An 18,680-nucleotide genomic window follows, 5' to 3' on the forward strand; every position below is an offset into this window, starting at 1 on the left:
TTTTTGGAGGTTTTTGATGCATCATCCCCATATGCAAATTCAAGATAGGTTGGATTGGGGATGAATGCAATGTTAGGAGTTACACAAAGATACAGAGTAATATCTTGAGTGTAAAAAGGACGTTTTTTTTTTTTTGTTTTTTTTTTTATACAAAGGAGATCATGGACTTAATTATGCCAAGAGAGGTCAACGATGTGAGTCCAAGGTGCAATATCTGATTTTGTGTGGATAGCTGTTTTGAAAGCACTGAAATGTGGCAAAATTTAAGGCCTTATAATAGGTTTGTTTGGAATATATGAGAATTGCAGAACTTGTCAAATTAATAGGCAACACTAGATGGAATCTGAGGATATAATGTTCTGTGACGTGCCATTTCCAATGCATTTTGTCAGGTTCAGATGTATTGGAAATGTCTGGAGTAATCATGAGTTGTCTGTATTTGTGGAGGAACAAAAATACCTTTTTTATTTTTAGCTTTTTTTCCCTTGTGAATTTGTTTCTTATTCAAAAAATATTAAAAATATTTTAAACGAATGAAATATTTAAGATGTTTCATCAAGCCTAGCTTTTGGTGTGACTGCCTATTTGCTTAGAGGCTCATTTGAAAGCTGTCCTGGAATAATTCAAAGCTATTAGTACTCCCCCACCCCTCACAATCCTATTAACTGGACTATTTTTCTGGTTTGTATTCTATTGCTATCTATGTTTTAGATGGCATTTATCACGTGATTTTTCACATAGTACGTAATAAAATGATAAATGCTCAGCATGCTAAAATACATTATTATAATTCATGTACACTTCATCTTAAACTTGAATTATATGTCAATGTTTATGCTTATTACTGAATTATTTTTCAAAATTGAATTGAATCATTTATTTTTGAAATTCCCAGTTTGAGTACCTCACTCACTGAGATTTTTACTTCTAGAGGTGAACAAAAAGGAAGTTGTTGAATCTGTGACAATTCTTGAAACTCCACCACTTGTTATTGTTGGAGTTGTTGGATACATTGAAACTCCTAAAGGGCTTCGTGCATTCAAAACAATTTGGGCTGAACATTTAAGTGAAGATTGCCGAAGACGGTTCTATAAGAATTGGTAAGTGCTATTTTCAGAGGTTATCTTTCAGTTACTACTTTTCAATTATTAGAATGACATTCAGTAGACAAGCACTTGAAAAATGTGGTTGTCTGCTCATCCATGAGTGAGAATTTTTTTCAACAAAAAAAAAAAAAAAAAAAAAAATCAACACCTTTTATTCCCTTATAGGGAGTAGGCACACCCTTCTAACCCTTTCTAGCTTTTGGAGATTGAGTGGGCAGTTCAGTTGCCAATCAGAGATAGTTGGCTCAAGACTATCACTAATTATAAGCAGCAACCGATGAAGAGACTGGAAAACAAGTGCTGCCATCTCCTGGTACTTAACCCTAACAGGATGTTATTTGCTGAAATAGTATGAGTTCTATGTTTGATATAAATGCACTAACAATGGAAACTGGTAATTTGAAACAGGAAATTTAAATTTACACTAATTTACACAAAATTTGTGTTGAATTCAGTAGCACATCTGTATGGATTACTAAGGTCTATACCGCTATGTAATTCTGATTTTTAATTTTTTTTAATTTAGAAGTTTGAATTAAAATGAAATTGACATTCATATACATGGTATTTGGTTATTTATCTAAACATATCTAAACATTAATTAGAACTCTCTTAATATTAAACTTCATAAAGTTTGTTTTTTACATGAACATTTTCTAAATATGCTTTGCTTTACCTGAAAGGTTCAAATCCAAAAAGAAGGCATTTGTTAAATATGCAAAAAAGTGGCAGGATGAAAGTGGATGTAAAGAGATTGAAAAAGACTTCAAGAAAATGAAGAAATACTGCAAAGTTATCCGTGTCATTGCTCATACACAGGTAAACCTTAGAACATAATTACATATTTTGATATTGTCACTGACTTTTGAAGAAAGTTATGCATTAACTGCTTGATGCTACAGAGATGTTTCCACCAGTTCAAACGAGTTGCTATAACTGCATCATTAAGGCAATGCAGCTGTTCCCCCTCCTCTCCATGTTAAGTACCTGTTTGTAGTGGAGGGGATCTTAGTGATGGTACTTGTCTTTTTCACTTTTCCTCTTTCTGCTTTGCTTCCCATATTCTTTTCTCTGCACTTCTTGATTCTTCTTCACTCTCCTGTCTTTCAGATCACCATCACTTGGATTCAGTGTTTTGTCACCATATTTGTTGTGTGATGCAACTTGTTGAAACAGTGATCCTAGTATTTTTGCAGGATGGGGTAGTCCTGAACCTAGCCAGGATCAGTGGGTCCTAGCTGCAAGGGTAATTGATTGCAGTACATTTTCTTCACAGTTTTGGGGATCTGGCCTAAGGCTTTGCTGTGTGGTGCCCGTATGGTATCTGAGGTTCTATTTCTGAGCACTCATTGCTTGCCACACAGTAGTTCTGGGAGTTGCTCCTTTCTTTTGAGAATGAGTCATTTTTTATCTTTGTTTATCAGGGTGAATGTCTGATTGGGAAAATCACTTTTATTATTCAGAAGGATTAGCAGGAACCTCAAAATCTGGTAAACTCTGCTCATGAAAACTTCTCTCTTTATGAAAGTGTTAGTTTAACTGCTACTCAGCTGTAATATGCTGCTAATAGTGTTGAGAGTCTGTGATGTAGCACACAGTTTTAACAAGGAATTAACCAGTTGGCACTGATAGGTTTGAAATATATTTTCACCATTAATGCTCTAAATTCAGTTGTATATTTAGAAATAGACATGAAGTGGATAAGAAAATAAACATTGAATCTTATTCACCAAAGTATCAGAGTAATGCAAAAAACTACTTTCATTATCTGTGGTTCCATCCATGGTACCTGAATTCTAAGCAGTGTTAAAATATACATGAAAGCAAGAAGCTATGTTTCACTTTCTCATGCTTTTAGATATCGTAAACTTACTATAGACATACATGGACCACAGAAATAGTATGTTACATTGGACAATTTGATGACCAGTGAGTTTTCTTAAGTATAGCATTATTCCTATGGGGGCTTCAGATTTGCTATAGTGAGACTTGACTTCCTTTTAACACTATTTTTTTTTCCAACGGAAAATAGCTATAATTTTTTTTCAGGCAGCCATGTGCAAATTACTTAACTTGTTCATGCCTGGGACAGAATAAAATCTCTCCAAACTGGATCTTCTACTAGGGAGGGGAGAGAGTGAAAATAACTCATGCTGCCAAACTTTCCTGGTTCACATCAGAAGCGCTACATATGGCAGGTTCTTCAAGAGCAGCCATATTGGCTTTGATGTGGGAAAGGATTGTGTTTGTTTCAGGATATATTAAAAAAACAATAATTAAACAGAATGATATATTTGAGCTACTAAAAGGTGTAAATATGTGAATGAACCATGTGAGAATGGCAGGTTTAAGGGCAACACAGAACAGGTGTGAATGGAAATCCTTTCAATACTGCAGAATTAAATTCATTTGTGATATTTTATGTGTATGTCCAGGTTGCTAGGGTGTAGTGAATAACATGATCCTTTAAACTAGATGTGCATGTTTGCACTTGTAATGGGCATAATGAAATAAGAGAGAAGGAAAGCGATTCAATTGCAAAATGTAACCAGTAATAAACGGCAGCTGTATGCTTTGATAGCTTAATAAAAAAAACTATAGGGAGGGGATCCAGTCAACTAATAATGTTGATTGGGTGATTCCTCTAGCATGGCAAGCATGCATATTGATTGATGAATCAGCAAATCATGTACAGTTTGTTATACGACTTGATTTGTTTATTTCAGTTTTATGTGTTGCCTTGGTTTCTGGGTTTCTTTTATTCACTGATGATCAGTATATGGTTTTTACCAATTAATATATATAATTTTCATTCATCAGAATTATCCACTCTTTCATGAATTAGTGTAGCATTAAAGATTTCCATTTTCAACAGACACTATACTCAGAAGCAAGAAAGAAAAGGACTTTTATTGTATCACTAAATACAGTACAGTATAGGACATATATAATCTGTATTATATTTAGTGGCAGTTAGTATAATTAGAGACATCTACATGTGTGAACACTGCCCAGTGTCAGCGTGTAAAGTAATTGCAGATTAAAAAAAGAGTAGTAATTCAGTAGTCTGGAAAGTTTTCTTTTTACCATTTAGAAATCTACTACTATGTGGAATATGAGGAATGTTGAATATTAGATTGTGTTATGCTTTATAATTTTATATCCATTTTAGTAGTGCTGATAAAAGCCTTATTATGGAAAAACTCAACAATAGAATTAATGAAATTAAAATTTATATTAAAGATTTAAATGATTAAAATGAATATCATATTGAAAAGGAAAATGCATAAGGGTTTTAAGAAGAATCAGTAAAATAGCTTTCAGAGGAGAAACTGTAGACTGAAATATAAATAGTCGAGAAAAAAATAACTAAAAAAAAGATCAACTTAACTCATGACGAAAACACCGATTCAGTCAGGTAGACAAGGAGAGGTTTGCAAGGATAACAAAAACAGGATGTGGGAAAGGAATATTGCTGGTCATGAAAGAATGGCTGTCATCAAGGGTGAAATTTCACAGGGAGGTAGTGCATGTGAAAATCTGGTTAGAAATAATGAATGGGACAGAATGTATAGTTGGTTGCTATATAGGCTAGTAGTTGTAGAGAGAGAGATTATGATGTGAATCGATGAGTTACTTTTACTACAAGGTGAGTAATCTTCAAGAATTAGGACAGGTGAGAAGTAGGAAAATTCCATCTTGGTAAGAAAACAAAATCTGGTAGAGAGAATATTAGCTTAGCCTGCAGGAAATCTCAAGGAGTTCTTTAACTGTGTAGCATGTAAAATGAAAAAGGATTATGAAAGAATATAAATGCATTGTTGGAAGGTGACATCAACAGAAAAAAATTTGAATTGATAAAGAACACTCCAAGTTGATGCTATACATGTCATCCATTTGGAGATGCCTTGACTGAGGTGACATGGACCAGTGTCATTTTGAGCTTTAAAGATTTTGGTGGGCCAAATGGTCTTTGTGTGTCTGAAGTGATCTTTTGGATAATTTCAGTCACACAATTTGGTAGAATTTAAGAGAAAAAAAAAGCTATCATCGGTGACTAAGACAGTGGATTCATCACACACAACTCATAATGATTTCAACATCTAGATAAATAACATCATTTTTCATGTGTCAATTTCTTATCTGATAGTACCAAATTATTTTTTCCAATTTTGGCACTGTTTTTTAACGATTTATAGCATAACACAAATTTTTTTATTAATTTTATTTATTTATTTATTTTTTTTTTTTAATATCAGTTCTCTATTCTTCTTCTTATTGTGCTATCTTCTATCAAAGGTTAGCGACCATCTTGGCGAACAGTCGTGTGCTAATCTGAGCAGTTGTGCACTGCTCTTTCCTGTCCACGTCTTGATGTTATCAAACCATGATATTCTTTTTCTTCCTCTAGTTCCTTTGCCATCAATTCTTCCTACCAAAATAGTTCTCTATTATGTTACCAATATATTCAGTTTCCTGCATTTCAGAATTACTAAGAAACTGAAACAACTAGGGAGCTGAACACATTTTATAAAAACAAATTTGGGAAGATTTAGGTACAGTAAAATCTGTTTATCGTAATCACAGATATTATCAATCAGCTAAGTTCCCAAAACATACCATTTAAAATAATTTGTCTATTATAATCAGTTCTGGTTATTGTTATCAAAATCAGAGAATGCTTAGCATTTTGCATCTCAGAATTAAGAACTTTAAGGGTTAATCAGGAGAAAATTTGACGAACATTTGTCCAAATCTGACTTGTGTTAATCTTCCATAAATCTTAAATTTTCCAGTCAAATGCAGGCAGGTATAAATATAGTCTAATTGTGATTTTTTGAGTTTATTTTTGCCTCTCTTTCAGTAAGTGAATTTGACTTTAAGTGCTTATTTAAGCAAAAAACTTCGAAAGGCATTGAGTGTGTAATTTATTCATGACCTACTATATTCAAACATACGACAGACAACTCTAGATGAGTTTGAATATATTAGTTCATGAATAAATTGCACATGCTTAATGCCTTTTGAAGTTTGTTACTCTACATATCACACCACAGCGTGTATTTGTAGAGCTTCTTGCATTGGTTGGAGAAGCTTCTAAAATTTCAATTTATTGCGATGAACATAAATTTTATGTTGTTGCTTATTAAAAAGTTGTTTATAACAATACATTAAATTAACATTCATTGAAATAAATGATGCAATTTTTAATATCCGTTGCGTGAAGTGATCACAATAAGTGGCATCTACAGTATTACAGATTCATGCATGTGTATTCATTATACTATACTCTAGTGATCAGGGGAATAGTTGGTGGGAAATTTCTTTCATAAACTGAATTTCCTTAAGAATAGCATTGATGCTATGGTGGTACTTTGGTTGAAATTTTTTGGTAAGTTATTGTAGTAATGTATTCACTGTAAATGTTTTCTGTAGCAAAAGATGACTTAGAATTCTTAACTAGCTGTAAGGCTTAGAATTTTCAAAATGACTCAGAAAAGTAATTAAAACTTTAACTCTTCAGAAATTCATCTTAATATAACTTGTGATTATTGAAAAGATTATTTAGTTCTAATTAATTTTCTGATTTTAGATGAAACTGATGCGTAAGCGTCAAAAGAAAGCACATATCATGGAGATTCAACTGAATGGAGGAAGTATAGGTCAGAAAATAAAATGGGCTCGTGAACATCTGGAAAAGCCAGTTCCAGTGAATCAGGTGTTTTCACAAGATGAAATGATTGATGTAATTGGTGTAACTAAAGGAAAAGGATTTAAAGGTAAGTAGATGACCTATAGAACAACATGAAGTTAGGGTTATATAACATTTTGTATTCATGAAAAAGTAAGATGATAAAAAAAAGTTTTATTAAATAAACATATTGAGCTTACCATTATTCTTTAGTGACAGAACTTAAAAAATTTAGGCAGACGTAGAGAGGGGACTGTATTTCACCACGATCTTACCATTAATATTTCTCCGATGAATGTATCCAGACTTATGGATATGCTCACCCTTTGGACAGTTTATGTAAATTCCAGTCATTTGGGGAAAAGACGTTGTTGTTGCTTCTATTCCAAGTTGAATCACTATATTACTGGGGAAAGGGGGGTAGGGGGTGCATGAATGCTTGCTTGCCTGCACATGCATGCATGAGAGTTGTGCATATAGTTCAGTATGATAATTAATCAGTGCTGCAACCTGAGTTTATAATATAGTATGATATAGTTCATGTAGTATGCTGAGTTATAATGTAGTATGATTCTGGGATATGCTCCATCAACAGATGGGATTGAAATCACCATGAATACTGAATAAAAAGGATAGGATGATAATTAAGAAATTAACCATGTATCCTGTAATACATAATGAGTAAATCTACACATGCATTGTGGTAGTAAATCATAAATATGTCTGACTGGAGGTTGCAATAACTAAGATTGTTAAGGCAATAGCAATCAGAGAAGGAAGTCTGTAGCATTTAACACTAAACACCATGATAAACTTTAAATGAATTGTCAGTATGAAGTAGTGAGATAAATTTCATAGTAACAACTTTTATCTCCTTCCTACTGCTACATCCTGGGAGAGAGAGAGAGCGATTCTCTCTCTCTCTCTCTCTCTCCAAGGGTATATTGGTAAAGGTTGTAGTGACTGCATAATCAAGAAAATTTAGTCACCATTTCAAGTTCCAAAGGAGTAGTATCCTCATTATTAAAAAAAAAAAAAATAATAAATAAGTAAGTAAAACAAACGTGAGAATTAGAGGAATTTCTTCGCTGATTGTTCCAGAAAAGTTATAGTGTACTTTAAAAGAGGCTAAAAAAATTGAAGAGAAAATTAGGAAAGAATAATCTAGGGGTTCAAGACAATGGGAAAAAAATGATTATGAAAATAGAACCTTGTATAAAATTATACTAACAGAGTTCCAAATCAACAGTTAGTATGGCAGGGTGTACATAGCTTCATTGATCTTAAATCGTTTAAAAGGCAATGGTAGTGCAACTGTGAGCCAGTTGAATTGTGTGGAACAAGAGAGAGAAATTACCCAAAAATAAACTACAATTGATTCTGATTGGAGAAAATATAGCTATAGTCAGTTCGTTTTCAGATTCTGATATTGTACTTTGATGGATGTACTGGATGCTGGGATACTAATGCATAAGTTTACTCGATTACTAACTTCCTATTTACAAATTTCCTCCAAATTAGTCTTATTTCTCAGACTCATCTGCATCAGTTCTTGTAGATCTTGTTCTTACTCTAGGTCTTTCCTGCCATACCACCATCACATACTTTGTTAGATTAGCTCTGCCCATATGTTCTTGAATGTAATTTCAAGTGCCTTGAAAATATCTTCCATTTTTAATGATTTTGCTAATGGTGCCATCTGTTCAGTTCTATTTGGGGGTCTTCAGTCTTATCCAATGTTTTATTTTTAACCCATTACTCAGATTCATAAGTTAAAATTGGTTTGAACACTTCTACATAACTATTTCAGTATTTTGTCTAATGTCTAATTTTTCTTATTTCATATAAATTTATTCAGTTGTTTATTTCCATATTTAATTTCTTTTAACATAACATCAAAGCTATGGGAACTTTGATCAGAACTTACTGAAGTTTGTAATAGTGAGTGATTTTCCTACAATATGCTGTCTTAATTTTGATATCAGGTTTATTGCCATTTCTTTGCATAAAATGATCCATATGGCGTTGAATAATAGTAAAAATAACGGGCACCCTTATCTAACATAACCTGATTTCACATCCAACTCTTTTCCTGTACTTTATTCAGTTCTAAGTGCCATATATAATAATGTTTAGTATAATGTGTCATCTATCCCATGTAATTGCATGTTTGGAACAAAACAAGCTGATTGAAACCAGCTTGTTTTTTCTTAACTTCAGAAGTATATTTGCAGAATTTCCTTCCTCAGTGTTCTTACCAAAAAACAATAGGGAAATTACTCTAATTTCAGCTTTATTTCACTTTTTTATACATAGGACTATGAGAGCTCTACTTCAGTCATCAAGAGTTCAACCTTCTGGCTTGGTCTTCTGAATTATGCAGTGCAGCTACTTGAGCATTTCTGATCTTGATTTTTTTGTCACAAGTATTGATTTGTACTGAACGAAGGGAAAAATCCTGTGTCTCTTTTAAAATCCTCCTGGCACCTGAGTTGGGTGATATGTTACACCCTCTTGAAAAATTATTAATTGATATAAGACCTAATAGAGTCAGGGAAACTGAATTCTGATAGGAGGAATCATGAGAATTTGTGTGTAAGTGACAATGTTAGATAACTGGTAATTACGAGAATGGTTATTTTTATTATGGAAATGATTATGAAGAGAGAACAATTCTGTGTTCGTCCGGTACAGACTATCAAGTATGTGTAACAATGTCTGCATAAGTAAGGAACTAGATAAGAACAGAGATCTGCAAGTTATCGAACTGTGCATGCAGGTAATTTATTATGTCTGTACACAAATGCTAGGATTATCAGAAACAAAGGAGTAGAGTTTGTTGCCTTGGTTAATATATTGGGACCCCATGTTGTAGGCATTAGTGAGACTTGGTTATCAGAAGCAGATGTACTAACTGGTATAGAGTGCAAAGAGTACAGTAATTTTAGGAAGAATAGACAGGATAGGAGAGGAGGGCATGCTGCTAATATCAGAGCAGTCTTGAATCCAGTTAATTGAGACCTATGACTGCAATACTAGTAACAATTTTTCATGTGGCAGCAAGTTTGAAGCCATCTGTGTGGGATGTTGTTACAGCCCTAGTGGATCGGTTACTAGTGATGAAGAAATGCATCAACAAATAAATATGATAGGTGTGAAAGGAGTAATCATAATGGGGGACCTTAATTATCCAAACATTGATTAGTTAGTTATGAAATTGCATGAGAAGAATGAAACTGAATTTATATTATCCTCAAGCATATGACTGAAGGAACTCTGGGACAAAGAGTGCTGGATCTGATTATAGTGTCGGGGGGGGGAGTTCAGTTAAAGATGTAACTATTCTGCCTCCGGTTGGTGACGTACTCATTTGGGACGTGGCCAAGTGCTGTGTGGAAAGCTAAGTCTGAGTATGAACGGTAACTAGCTCTGCAAGTTAATGACAACCCAAAAATTCTATTGTTATGCTGCAAGTGAAATAAAGAATGAATTTGAAAGAATAATTGTACTGAATGCAGTAGAATAAAATAGTACTGAATAGCATGCAGGTGACTGATGCAGAAGTGATTGTTCAGCTAATGAGCAGTCATTTTGCTAAAAGCTATCAACCTGGTATATGCAACACTGAACTCACCACTACCTCTTCACCATATGAGGTAAACTCGTGGATGAGGAGGAAGCTGTTGCACAAACTGAATTAATTCAGCAATAGGGACTGATGGGACAGCACGTGTGCTAAAAGAGTGTTCAGTTGAACTGGCTATTCCTTTTACCAATGTAAGGTCATGCTCTTTGTTGTGAAGAGTCTCAGAACGGGGAAGATTCCTCAGGAATGGAAAGAATGTATGGTAATTCCATTGCATAAGGGCAAAGACTGATGTATGCAACTATCGACCATTTAATGTCTCAGAGCGGTGGTGAAGATTTTGGAAAAATTGGTTAGGGCTTGCATTCAGAAGTGGATTGACAGTGAATCTCTACTTTGCAGTGAATAGCATGGGTTTACTAAGGAAGGTCATGTTTTAGCAACTTGTTCACATTCTATAATAATGTTACCATTGAACTAGACAATGGGAATTGCATACACCATAAAGCTTTTGATAGATAAAGTTTGGAAGACGCATAAATCATTCAATGTTACAAGATGTAAGGTCAGCTCTTTGGTGTGATTAGATATTCACTGTCATTATATTGGTGGGATTAGATTATAAACTATTGGCTTGGATAAGAGGATGACTGACTGACAGATATCAAAAAGTAGTATATGGGGGGTGTGAATCTGCAAGATTCAAGGTAACCAGTGGTGTGCTTCAAGGATCCATTGACCCTTGATCCATTGTTATTCAATCTGTATATTAATGACATTGGGAAGGATTTGATATGTGACATACAGCTATTTGATGATGGATGCCTGATCATCCTACTTATTGTTGCATCATCATCAAATAGCTGTATGTCACATATCAAATCCCAATGTCATTAATATACAGATAGAATAACAATGGATCAAGGGTCTAACCAAGTTCTGATATGCAGTACTTTCAAAATGATTTGAATAGACTGCAATTGTGTGCATGTGAAAATGGCTCCCATTTCAATGTTACAAAATGTAAGGTCTCTTTGGTGGGATTATGCTTGAAGAAACTGTTGAAGCCAGGGATCTTGGAGTTTTAGTAGACAGGAAGTTGAAGTTCAAGGGTCATAGCAAAAATTGTAAATACAACTCAGAATAATGGCAATGTTGAAATGGAGCTGTTGCACAAACAATGGAGTTATTTTGTTTCTTTACAAGGTGCTGATAAGATGTCACTGACTATTGTGCACAGGTCTGGTTTCTGTGGAATGCAAAGGAGAGAATGTCAAAAATATCAGAATGTGGAATACAGATTGAGAAATTATAGACTGCAGATGCTAGTACATAGCAGGAGAAAGAGAGGTGATATGATTGAGACTTACAAACTTCTGAAAGGGGTATACAGAATTTCAGTAGATGGAATGAATTTTTTTATTTTAACGAGGTTGGGGAAAGGATATGCAAGAATCTGTCGAAGTTGAGAATGAATGTTGTCAAGAGGGGGTGGGTGAGGCTAAAATTTTCCTCTCTTAGTGGTTCATGATTGGAATGGATTGTCATTGAATGTTGTGTGCAAGTAGTATGAATCAATTCAAGAAGAGGTATGACAGCTGGTGCAAATAGTATGGCAACCCTCGATGAATTCCTGACTCCTCGGAGGTCCCTCTTAATATTAATAATATGTCAATTTATGCTTTTGGTGTTTACAATGTTGCCTGGTAGTGAATTTTGTAACTCCAGATATTGCTTCTGCATGACAATATATTCCTGCGAAGTTTTGCAACATTTGGGTCACTGGATGGCACTTCACAGGCTTTAAACAGGGATACTTTAAATTTGATCACCCTGTATTTTCTACCATCTATGGCAAAGCAATTAGAATATCTATCTTAAATTTTTGTGTGACATCTGATGGCTGTTGTGATACTATCCATCCTTTCTACCTTCACTATTATGACTGCTTCTCTGTTGAGTACATCAGCTGCATGATGTATAGTCTCACTCTAGAAACAATTCCAAAAATGGTTGCATTTGATGAGAACCCACTTGCAAAAAAAATTACAGCAAGATTATCACTTAAAGACAAATCACCAGACATCTGTGGGGTTTCTTATCACAGTATGCTCAATATATTTGCCACTGGGTTATGAAGTAAATGAAATGGAACTTGATTCATAATGCAATTTCCTTAACCCATACTTCTAATGGGTACTTTAATGGACATAACACTGTGAGGTAGGGCCAACATGAATAGATTAGATCATAGCATTGAGCGAATGCTCAACAACCATAACCTTTCCATTATTAATCGCAGTATAAATACATTCTTCCATATGTCTACCTGATCTTACCATCTGTTCCCCTATCATTTATTGACTGCTCACACAGAATGTTAAAAAATCATATTTACGGAAGTGATCGTTTTTCCGTTATTAGCACTGTCTTCACAGGAACTATGTGAACTATTTCCTACACGGATGCCCATGTAGAAAATGGACTGGGCTGACTGAAATACATTTTCCCATCTTTCAAAATTTAATACTGAAGTAGTCAGCTAAGTACCTATCAGTGAAGTATGTTAGAGATTGTATTGTTGATGCGACAACTCCAGAATATTTCAAATACCATCCACATTTCGACTCTATCCAAAGCCTTGGTGGATACCAATGTCAAGCAGCCAAAAAATTTAGAGCATGGGATATATTTAATAGATACACTACCACAACAAACTTAATAGCATTAAGTTTAATGTGCTTGGGGCTGAAGCACATTTTGTAAGACGTCAGATTCAAAAACAATCTTGGATCCAATTTATAACACCAATTAATCAAGCAACAAGCTCAAAAATTGTGTGGGATAAAATCTGGAAGATAAGAGGTAGATACATAACACACTGTTTGTGTGTCTACCTTGGAACATAATGGATGTGTTGTTGCTGATCCCAAAGCTATTATAGACACTTCAACTGTTGCTGACATTCTGGCAAGGAATCTCAGCAACAGTTACATCCTTAGGATTTTTTAATATTGAGAAACAGTGACTAAGCTTTTGTACCAAGGGGATAAAAACATACAATCAGGCATTTGTTAAAGAAGTACTCAGAAGAGCTCTTCTGTCTCACATTAATGCAGTAAGCCCTGATGACATCCATTATGAGATGATAAAACATTTCCCATCATCTTCTATGGATCTCCTTCTCTTACTATACAACAGAATATTTACAGAGAATGAATTCCCTGACTCTTGGTATAAGCCAGTTGTTATTGCTATCCCAAAACCAGGGAAGGATCCAGTACAGGCCAACAACATCAGCTATCTTTGCAAGGTCTTGGGCAAAAAATGGTAAATGCAAGACTTTTCTGGTATTTAGAGTGCAACAAACTTCTTTGCGACAGTGTGGCTTTCGTAGACACCAGTTAACCTTGGACCATTTGATCTGAGGTTGATTGGTGATTCTTTCCTAAACCAAGAACATGTGGTTTCAGTGTTATAAATGAATTAAGCTTATAGCACAGCTTGGAGATATGGCGTATCAAAAGATCTGTTCTTGGTCTGAGTGGGACACCTTTCTGCTTTTATTAAAAACTATCAAGTTGAATTTAAGCCCTAGTGTGAAGCATGTTATCTCAGTCATATCATCAAAAAGAGGGAGTTCCTCAAGGCTGCCTTAATTGTCACTCTTCACTATTAAAGTGCAATTTACTCTCTCCTGCAATATGAGGGTCATTGAAAGATAACAAGCAGTCAGTTATGTCTCTTCATGGGCTTCAAGTTCTCTGCAGCAAAAACTGTTTATACACTTCTACCAGAAATGCACTCTCTGCCCAGATTCCTGATTTAAGAATGGAATAAACTATTATCATAGTAACATCTGAGGCATCAAGTAGCACAGTAGCATCAAATTCTTGAGACTCGTCTTTGGGATAAGTGCAGAAAAAGCATTGAATATCCTCTACAGAATGGGACACGGGTCGATGTTCCTTGCACCACATTTATTGTACACTTGTACATTCAAAGCTTGGTTACAGATTCCAGGTTTATAGTTCTGCAAGGGAGAGCATGCTCTGATGGTGGGACCCTATCCAATCATCCAACCAGCTACTTCCTACATCAACCGAATCACAATAAGGCTGATTCCAGCAAGAAAAGGTCATATGTCATATACAACCTTTTGATCCCAAATCTTACCTGTAGTTTTTCTGATGACAGGCTGCTCCCTTTAGTGTGCGAGGTCTTGCATGCTTTAACTACTGATCCCCTTGCCATTCTCCATAGGGCTTAAAGGAGAACTTTGGTCTGTGTTCTTGCATCTTTTTTTTTTTTTTGAGTTTTTCCTTTTGGTTTATATTTGTTTTATAATTCATTGGATGTCATTCTATTTGCATGTTGAAACCATTTTATTTCTGTAGTTATATTGTTTGTAAGAGTTCTCGTAGTTCTTAAAAATTTATCTGTATAATTTAACTTGTATTTCTCAAACAATTTCAAAGACTTTTTAAATTCCTATCATTACTGCTAAGATGGTGTAAAGGCTTTTAGAGCTTTCTTTGAACAAACATTCATATTTAAAGATGTTGTTAAAACAGTTGGTATTATCCTAAAGAATCCTATTGCTTCTGTTATAGGGACCAATCTATGATATATATTTTTGCTGATAAAATTTTGATGTTGTATCTGCCAAATGCTTTGATGTTCAGATTCACTGCTCAGTCTGATTAGCTTGTTTTACCAAAATACTGTTTCACAACATGTGCTCCCAAAGCAGTGCAACTGAACTGCTTGGATACAGTGTCCTTAAATAGTTATCCCAAAAGTGGTTTAAAAAATGATAATTTTTTTCTGATTCCACCATTTTAAGATGAAATGTACAAGATCCCTATTGCATGTGAGAGGCAGCTTTGAATGTGTTGCATTGAATTCACCTCCAAGGTTTAAGTTGGGAAACCCTGCTTTATAGACAACTTTTCAAGCTACTTCAGGCCTACTGTATGCTTGGTGGTGGTCTCACACCAGACAATGAAATTAATCTCCTGAAGATCCAAGGACAAAATCACACACATCTATGTACATGGCGGAGTTCGAACCCACAATCTACTGACTCTAAACCAGTCAGCCGACATTTAAAGGGAATCAAATGTGAACACTGTTGAAATCATATACTGTGTTGGAAGAACTATCCTTTGTCTGGATGAAATTTAATACAGTTTAAGATATTAAGTTTTTGGTTCAGTTTCATTCAAGTCATCTTTATTCCAAAAATTATTCGAACTGATAGTAATTCAGTACTGGCTTCATGAAATTTATTGTATAGGGTCTTCATTAAATTGTTTCAATTTTGATAATGCACTAACTTTTGACACATTTGTGGAATTTTTAAAGTAAACATGTCACTAAATCATGGCAGTTCTCACAACAAGAACAGAACTAACGAGTAACTAAAAATTGATCTCTGAAGAGTTTCTGGTTATATTGCTGTACTTATGTAAACAATTACAAACTGCTCAGTACGTGTTCATTTTTGCTCATTTAAAGACACTTGTCACATTAACTTTTTGAGATTCCATGTTGTTTTTTAACTTATCTTAATTTGGTCATATTTTATTTTGTCCACTTTAATGTAAGATAAATAGTCTTTCATGAAATCTCCTCTTACAACTCATAACCTGGTGCTAAAGGAATTTTTCCTTTTAATATATTGTAATGTAATAGTTGGAAAGCTCCAGCAGCAGATCATTTCACAATAATATCAAAATTATCTTGACAAAAGGAATGTCTTTTCTTATATTTAAATGTTCCTAATTAACTTGTAAGATATGAACTTATACCATTAATTTTTAATGATGAAGCACACTAATGTGTTCTTATCTCACCTGTTTTGGAGAGAGAGGAGTATATTCAAAGCAGTGGGGCACCTAATATCAAAAGTTAGTGTAGGATTATATTAGTTATGTCAAAAGTAACTGCCATAAAGCTTGTCACTACCTCAAGAACTAAGCTGGTTCCAAATCAGATATCTAATTATTTGAGCTTAACATGTTGACTGTCATATGAATCATATTTGATTCGCATAAAGATTTTTCTTTCAGGCCATGTAGTTCACCCATGATATCTAAATGAAATGCTTATGGGTAATGGAAATGTTGGGCCTGGTAAACAGGTTTATATAGTTAGTACAGTAGAATTTCAACTACATGACCTATCGTAGGGGTTTTATTTTTACCTGATTTAGGCCAATTTCTAATGTTGAATAAAAGAATAACAATGGTGCTAAATATTTATTTATAATATATGTCATTATAAACATGTCTTTGAAGACAAGAAGTATAGGCTTTTACCTGATCGGATAGATCAATAAAACTTTTGCTTTTGTTATAGTCCATGATAGCTTCTGGCTTTTGCACTTCATTACCATTTCTTTCTGTAAGGGATTTCATTTTGTTTGTGCTTTGTTGATAACATAAACACTTCATGTTTATCGCACCATTTTATTACCACCACCCCTGTGTCACTTTCTTTACCAATTATTTCATCCTTTTTCAATTTCTTCTGGTAACATCTTGTGGAATTCCCTTTCGAATTTTTTTCAAAGTGCCTACAAGGTGTGTTTGTCTATTCAAAAGTCTGTGCACTAATTCAATAGTGGTATAATAATTATCTACAAATATTGTGCGTCCATTGTCAAGTAGATTCTCACAAAGTCCCATAACAGTTGATGTTGGAACACTATTAGTAGTATTGGTCTTTTCTGCGCCACAGTATATCTTGAAATCATATGTATATCCATCTTCAATACACAATTTAAATAGTTTTATGCCAAATTTGTGTCGTTTATTCTTGATGTATTGACGAAAGGCAAGATGACCTTGGAAAGGAACTAAAGTTTCATCTACGCAAATATTACTCGAAGGCGTCATTATTTTCTGAAATTTTTTTCTTATGATTTATGAGAGGTGTAATTTTATAAAGTCTTTCAGAAGTATTTCCACCCTGGTTGTCTGTGAAGTGCCAGTTAATGAGAAGAAGATCAAACTGATTCCTTGACATAACTTGTTTGATTTCTGTTGAATAGAGGATATTATTCGACCAATAACACTCTAATTTTGGCATCTGCACTAAACCAAACCAAATTTGCAGACCCATAAATATCTTCATTTCATTGGTGTTTTTCCACTTTTTTATCCTTGCTTTTGATAAAATTGTCTTAATGAGTTTTTGAAGAGCGTATGTGTTAGTTTCTTGTACCATTAGGTCCAGCAGTCCTTCATCAGCAAACATAAAAAAGAAGTCTACAGGATGTTTATCGTGCATTTCTTCAATAACATTTTGTTTTATTCCGAAATTATCCACAAACTGAAAATGTTTTAGATTATCACCTGTAATTTCATTCCATTGTAGGTCGGTTGAATTCACATTTCCTAGTATTTCATCTGAGGAAGAATCATTAGTCAAATGCAGATTTCTTTTAACATCATCATCATCATCAATTGTTTGTTCTACAGAATGAGCAGCAGTAAACTGAGATGTACTAGGAGCGAAAACTTCGGTATTACTAGTTGTAGATACTTCTATTCTCTTTCTATCAATGAGAGAATCAGACTGAAGACACAGAACTAAGATCATTTCTGTTGTAACTTTCCGACAAATATTCGTATGGTTCGTCATCAGATAGAACATTTATCAAGGCTTCTAAATGACGTTATTTTCCGTAATCTCCCATATTAGGGCAATTTATAACAATATTTATCACTATAACAAATTTATCCGCACTTCACACAAGTTTGACCTTGTGTGAAGTGCGAATCACGTGTGCGCCGCTTGGCCCAGTCAGTGAAAAAATTCTCAGGCTGCACGGTGCACACATGATTCACACTTAACAAATCTATTTAGCTGCATGAAATAGATTTAAAAAAATCATAAAATATGATTATTTTATGTTACTTTCAGCAAATTGTAAAATAAAAAGAAGTTGGCCTGGGGATCACAAAATTTTTTAACATTATGGCGGTCAATGTGTTAAAAGAGCTACAGAGACAGGGAGAAAAATAAATAAAAGCAGCCTTCACAGTGCTTAGGTGTACAACAGATTTTGTCAAAACAAAAACAGCTGCATCCACCAAATGTAGTGCCCTCTTTCCCACTAAATTAGTAGATTTTATCACAATAAAGAGATATGATGTACAGCATAATGGTTATAAATCAGCACCAAGCACCTTAGGAGGAGGGGGGGGATAAACTGCAGACCAACAACAATGGGAATTTTAGCTATTCTTAAAGCTGGATAATGTATATCTGGCTTCTTTTTTACTTA

General features: G+C 34.3%; 1 protein-coding gene across 1 annotated transcript in view; it reads left to right on the plus strand.

Moving 5' to 3' along the window:
* Positions 1 to 18,680, plus strand: part of RpL3 (ribosomal protein L3) — a 72,314-nt gene that overhangs the window by 20,554 nt on the left and 33,080 nt on the right. The window contains exons 3-5 of the mRNA XM_090401110.1: positions 932 to 1,100; positions 1,790 to 1,925; positions 6,700 to 6,886. Of these exons, the coding sequence (XP_090257236.1) occupies positions 932 to 1,100; positions 1,790 to 1,925; positions 6,700 to 6,886 (492 nt within the window). The remainder of the gene's footprint in view (positions 1 to 931; positions 1,101 to 1,789; positions 1,926 to 6,699; positions 6,887 to 18,680) is intronic.

Source organism: Typopeltis vanoorti, chromosome 12 (assembly GCF_054136105.1).
Source record: "Typopeltis vanoorti isolate ZY-2024b chromosome 12, IOZ_Tvanoo_1.0, whole genome shotgun sequence".
NCBI classification, from domain to species: domain Eukaryota; kingdom Metazoa; phylum Arthropoda; class Arachnida; order Uropygi; family Thelyphonidae; genus Typopeltis; species Typopeltis vanoorti.